The sequence below is a fragment of the Clarias gariepinus genome, chromosome 2, assembly GCF_024256425.1.
Source record: "Clarias gariepinus isolate MV-2021 ecotype Netherlands chromosome 2, CGAR_prim_01v2, whole genome shotgun sequence".
Taxonomy (NCBI): domain Eukaryota; kingdom Metazoa; phylum Chordata; class Actinopteri; order Siluriformes; family Clariidae; genus Clarias; species Clarias gariepinus.
This window is the reverse complement of record NC_071101.1, coordinates 45,481,591-45,487,500: the sequence shown is the minus strand read 5'-3', so window position 1 is coordinate 45,487,500 and position 5,910 is coordinate 45,481,591. Positions and strand designations below refer to the sequence as shown.

General features: G+C 39.6%; 1 protein-coding gene across 1 annotated transcript in view; it reads left to right on the top strand.

Moving 5' to 3' along the window:
• The window catches only part of hadhaa (hydroxyacyl-CoA dehydrogenase trifunctional multienzyme complex subunit alpha a), a 14,229-nt gene extending 11,921 nt beyond the window's left edge, over window positions 1–2,308 (top strand). The window contains exons 18-20 of the mRNA XM_053481742.1: window positions 1–20; window positions 498–643; window positions 1,710–2,308. The exon at window positions 1–20 is cut by the window's left edge and continues 95 nt beyond it. Of these exons, the coding sequence (XP_053337717.1) occupies window positions 1–20; window positions 498–643; window positions 1,710–1,855 (312 nt within the window). The 3' untranslated portion in view covers window positions 1,856–2,308. The remainder of the gene's footprint in view (window positions 21–497; window positions 644–1,709) is intronic.
• Window positions 2,309–5,910: the final 3,602 nt, after the last annotated feature.

The window sequence follows — 5,910 nt, the reverse complement described above, 5'->3', positions numbered from 1 at the left end:
CTAGTGGCGCCCCCTGCTGTGTAAGAGCCGCACACACACACACACGTCAGTATAGTAGCGGGTTTTTGAAATCATTGTTGCCTTGACACGTTTTAGTTTTGTATGTAAGGAATAATACACACTGGAGGTTGTAACGTTGGAGGAAAACGATCAACGACCCGGTGGTGTGATGGAGCAGAGGACCAGGATGTTCTGGAGTGTTTTATTCCTCCTGCACTTAGTTTAATTCGTTCTCATTTTATTAATTAAGGACGTGCATCACAGTGTATATGATTGTGGAAGAGAAAGTGCGGCAGCGTTACTATGGAAACGATAAAGAGCGAGCGCGTTCATCCAAACAACAACCTTCTGAGATTCCAGGATGAAATCCATCTTCTAGAACTTTTCTGCCCTGCGCTTGTGTCTAGACGCTAATTCGACACACGATAACTGTTTACCTAAACCTTACAGAACAGTGCTCTCTTTATGTGTGTGTGTGTGTGTGTGTGTGTTTGTAGGTCTGGAGATGAGGACATACAGTATCGTCTCATCTCTCGATTCGTGAACGAGGCCGTCCTGTGTCTGCAGGAGGGAATTCTGCCCGATCCGGTTCAGGGAGACATCGGAGCCGTGTTCGGACTGGGCTTTCCTCCCTGTCTCGGAGGTAAACCCACACACACATACACACATACACACACACACAGAGTACAGGACATACATTTATATGTCCATTTCGAACCTGTGACTCATGTAGGAAACTCTTCTGTATGTTTTCTATAGTGCCTTGCAAAAGTATTCACACCCCTTTAACTTTTCCACATTCCGTCACGTTGCAAAGACACACAAAAAACGTAAATGTGTTTTATTGTGATACAACCCGAATCCCGGAAAAGTTTAAGTTAAATGAAATAAAAACTAAAAGATTCGCTAAGAGATGCTACACCGCAGTAAACAAGCCCCCGTCCCATTTCACTTTTTTTTAAATTAGCTCATTTAGTGGATAAAAGTGTAGAATTTTTCAGTTTAAACATTTGTAATGTTTTCTATGTTCTATTGTGAAAAAAAATATATCTCATGTGATTTGAAAGTCTTCTTGTTTTCATTTTATTCAAATAATAATAAAAAAAAACGTCCCAACTTTTAGGCAATTCAGATTGTAAATAATAAAAAAAAAATATCTGAGATTAAATTACACACCATCCGTCCTCTAGTTGAACCTCTGTAGTCCAACTAGGGACGGTGGAGACCAGTGGTGACCGCTGTATTTATTCCCCATTTTGACCGACTGTGGTAACATTCACACACTACGGGGAATTTGGGAACGCCAATTAGTGTAATCTGAATGTTTTTGAACTGTGGGAGGAAACCTGAGAACCCGGAGAAAACCCACCAAGCACGGGGAAAACATGCAAACTCAAGGACATCAAACCCAGGACCTGGAGGTGCGAGACTACAGACTTCTGAAGCTAATTGGTTCCACTGGATGTTACTTAGGGGTATCATGTTAAAAGGGGGATGAATACAAATCCACCCTACACTTTTCAGATTTTTATTTAGTAAAATTAAAAAAAACTATTCATCGTCTTCTTTCCACTTCACAACTCTGTGCCGCTTTGTGTTGGCCTCTCACATACAATCTCAGAACAATTACATTTACGTTTGTTGGGGTCTGAATACTTTTGCAAGAGACTGTAATTAGCTCCACACACTTTGTTCGATGTGTTCTCCAGGTCCATTCCGCTTCGTGGACTCGTTCGGCGCCGATAAACTGGTCCAGAGGATGAGACGTTACGAAGAGGCGTACGGAAGCCAGTTCAGCCCCTGCCAGCTCCTCCTCGATCACGCCAAGGACCCCAAAAAGAAGTTCCACAAATGAACCAGAAGGAACTTCACCACCGAGTACTATAACTCACATCCACAGATACTGCAACACATCCTCTGCAGCGCAGAACCTCTCAGTACGAGTTGCGTTAGCGAACCAGATGTTTAGGCGGTCACATGACCTCCTGCGTAATCGTTCATCGTTCTCTGGCGCAACCAGAAGTTTTTGTCGTACTGAGAAACGCATTTAAAGAAGTTGATTCCTGCCTCCACTTGAACACAGCAATGCTTTTGTTTTTCTGAACTGTTGTTCCACTCCATAATTAATAAAACAATGTTTGATCTAAGGATTGTGTAAAATGTAAAAACTTGGGGGGTTTTCTTTGTTCTTCTTCACCTTCGAGTTAGCGTTTTATTTAAAGGGCTAAATGGAGAAACGTTTGCTTTTCATTTACCTTTCATTGGTTGTGAATAGAGTTTAAGACAAAATAAAGTGGGTGTGTCCTAATGCTTGGTATGGTTTACTACAATCAAAGAAAAAGGGAAGTGTGACCGTACAAACGAAATTGTGTTTCATACTGTAGCTAGCAGCTACCGCGAAACATGCTTGTTTAATCCCGCTAATGCACCAAATGAGGGAACTGGCTACTTTAAATTTGGGAGAATTCATTGGGGGTTCATTGTAAGATTTTATGTTTCGTGATGAGCAAGGTTTCTTTTTGTCAACATTAGCTAGAATTTCTTATTTAATTATAAGACAATTTGGTCACAAGATATTATGTTTAGTGATGAGTGAGTGGTTTGTTTTATTGGTCTACAAAAGCTAGATTTTTATCAGCTAGCAGAACTTCTGACCCTCATCCACCCACCTCAATTATGGTTGAATTAAGGGAAAAAACCTTCAAACCAGAAATATGAATTTAAAGTCATAGGAAAAATATTTTCCCCACGATGAGAAAAACAGTTACCTAAATCGATCTTTTATGTGTGTTATTCTTTTTTATTAATCATATATTTATTATTTTGTACATTAAAATCGTACTGCAACACAACAATAATAATCGTTAACCAATTAAACACTTGTTTTCGCTCGGAAACTACAGAGTGGGCCATTTATATGGATCCACCTTAATAAAATGGGAATGGTTGGTGATATTAACTTCCTGTTTGTGGCACATTAGTATATGTGAGGGGGAAAACTTTTCAAGGTAGGTGATGACCATAGTGGCCATTTTGAAGTCGGCCATTTTGGATCCATCTTTTGTTTTTTTCAATAGGAAGAGGGTCATGTGACACATCAAACTTATTGGGAATTTTACAAGAAAAACAATGGTGTGCTTGGTTTTAACATAACTTTACTCTTTCATGAGTTATTTGCAAGTTTCTGACCACTTATAAAACAGTTATTAGCAGTTTGCTCATGAAAGAATAAAGTTACGTTAAAACCGAGCACACCATTGTTTTTCTTGTGAAATTCCCAATAGGTTTGATATGTCACATGACCCTCTTGCTATTGAAAAAAAATAAAGTTGGATCCAATATGGCCGACTTCAAAATGGCCACCATGGTCACCACCCACCTTGAAAAGTTTTCCCCCTCACATATACTAAGGTGCCACAAACAGGAAGTTAATATCACCAACCATTCCCATTTTATTAAGGTGGATCTATATAAATGGCCCACCCTGTATTTTGAACGATTTTGTGATTGTTTTTACATTTACATTTAGGCATTTGGCAGACGCTGTTATCCAGAGCGACTTACATTTTTATCTCATTATACATCTGAGCAGTTGAGGGTTAAGGGCCGCGCTCAAGGGCCCAACAATGGCAACTTGGTGGTTGTGGGGTTTGAACCTGGGATCTTCCGAACCGTAGTCCAATGCCTTAACCACTGAGCTACCCCTGGCCCAGTTTTTTATTCTGTTCAGCTAAAAGTATTTGAGTAAAGTGTAAAGTACACGTCCACCTGATGTTATAAACATCACACCATTTGGTTGAGATTTTACAGGGATAGCAGTGTTAGAAGACGTCCATCCACCTTTTTTCGGTAACTTATTTGTAAGTACGCGTGTGTTTAGCTGTAAAACACGCTGTAAAACGTTACTGCTGAAACCCTTTCATTACACAGCTTCTTGTCTCTCTCACACACACACATCACTTTCAAATACAAAAAGCTGTGTTTACAAAGCATTTAATTACTGTCACCTAATTACAGTGTGTGTGTGTGTGTGTGCTTAACTTGACTTGATCTTTAACATTCTTTTTTTTTTTTACCTTCAGCTAAAGATAAGCATTCCATAAGGGTCTAATTTTCTCTCTGTGTGTTTGTGTTTTCTATCTTGCTTTGGATCGAATGTCCTCATGGGGATAGGAATTTTGACCTTGTGGGGACATTTGTCTAGTCCCAACTAAAGAAAAAAAAATGGGTAATCTTTTTTTACTAAAAGACAAAAAGTTCCCTTTTGGTTACTGAGGTTAGGATTCGGATTGGATTTGGGTGTAGCGCCGCATTAATTAGCTGCATAACGTCAGTGAATTGTTCTCATGGGTTGTGGAAAGACACAGCGGACATTACCTTCAAGAATAAACCACAGCGGTAACACGGTGTTCTTCGACTTGGGTGACTTTAATCAACAATCAACCAATAATCAGTTGAGGTCAGTTTGTGATGCAGCAGTAACTCCACTAAGAACAGCAACATGTGTGTGTTAGTAAACTCATATTCTATACTCAGGCGGGCCTTAAAACACTCAGGGCTGCTATGGATCCTCACTTCCTGTACAGAGAGTCAGTGACGATCGTCAAACCATCACACACCAACGTACCTACCAGTCTACACACACACACACACACTGGAGCGACAGAATCAAGACACAGGTGCATCAAAGACAGTGGAAAGACATACAGAATTGTCACATTTCGGGTTAAAAAAAAAGGTTTTCTTAAAATATAGCAGAATTATCCTTTGTTCCATTATAGTTCCTGTAAAGGCACCTCAGTCTGAGCAGTGTGTGGTCCTCACCTATGTGACCAAAATAATCAATAACAAGTTATAAACCAGACAGTCTCATGTAGTGTCCAACATTAGTCTCTATTTGATATTTTTTTTAAAGATGTAGTTTTGAGACGGTCCCCGGAAGTAACATCTGTACAGGAGCGGAGTTTAGAGACGGTCCCTAAAGAAGCTATATACTGACTGATTGGTATTTAAATATATAAAACTTTTCCTTTTAAAACAAACTATTCATGTATCTCTCTCTCTTTTTCTCTTTCTCTCTCACTCACACACACACACACAAACTTATACTTGTTTTGACTCACACACCCATCCACACTCTGATACTGATCAGTAGTTCTATGCTGTTCAGCAGCTGAGCTTTAATCAATCTGCACACACACACACACAGTTACTGAAGTATGCTACTCCTGTCTGATATTACGCACGTTTCCACCAAAGGATCCTTCAACCAAAGGAGGAACTGAGGAACCTTCTCAAGAGCTTACACTCCTTTACAAACCACTTCAGTCTGGTGTATTTTCACCAGAGAAACCTTTTCTTAGGAAGTATGGCACTTTAAACTTCTTTCCACCGCAAGAACATTTTCAAAAAGGTGAGGAACCCTGTTGACTCAGCCATTTTTTCCATATTTATTTGGGTACTTCAAAACTTTCTGCACATTTCCCTGTGTGAACACTATACAGAAACCCAGCATATTTATTTCCCACTTGCTGATGATTAAATTCCTGGAACTGTACAGTAGAGTACACCAGATGAACCTTTCATGAACCCAGAAACTTGTTCAGGAACTCTAAATGTTCAACCACAAATAAACCTTTTTGTGAACCTGGATAAACTCCTTAGGTTCCTTCCACCTAAGTTCCACTTTACAGATCAGGAAATATTATGGCAGGGTTTGCTGTACTGATGTTATTTTACATAACAACCATAGATAGTGCAGTGTTTTGTAAAACAGAGCCTCATCTAGAAATGGTAACTCTTCCCAGTAACTCTTCTCCTCAAAATGGCTAACGAACCTCTGTGGAAACGCACATTTCTTATTTTCCATCATGCATTTGGGTTTACTCTCCACAGTGTGTGTGTGTGTGT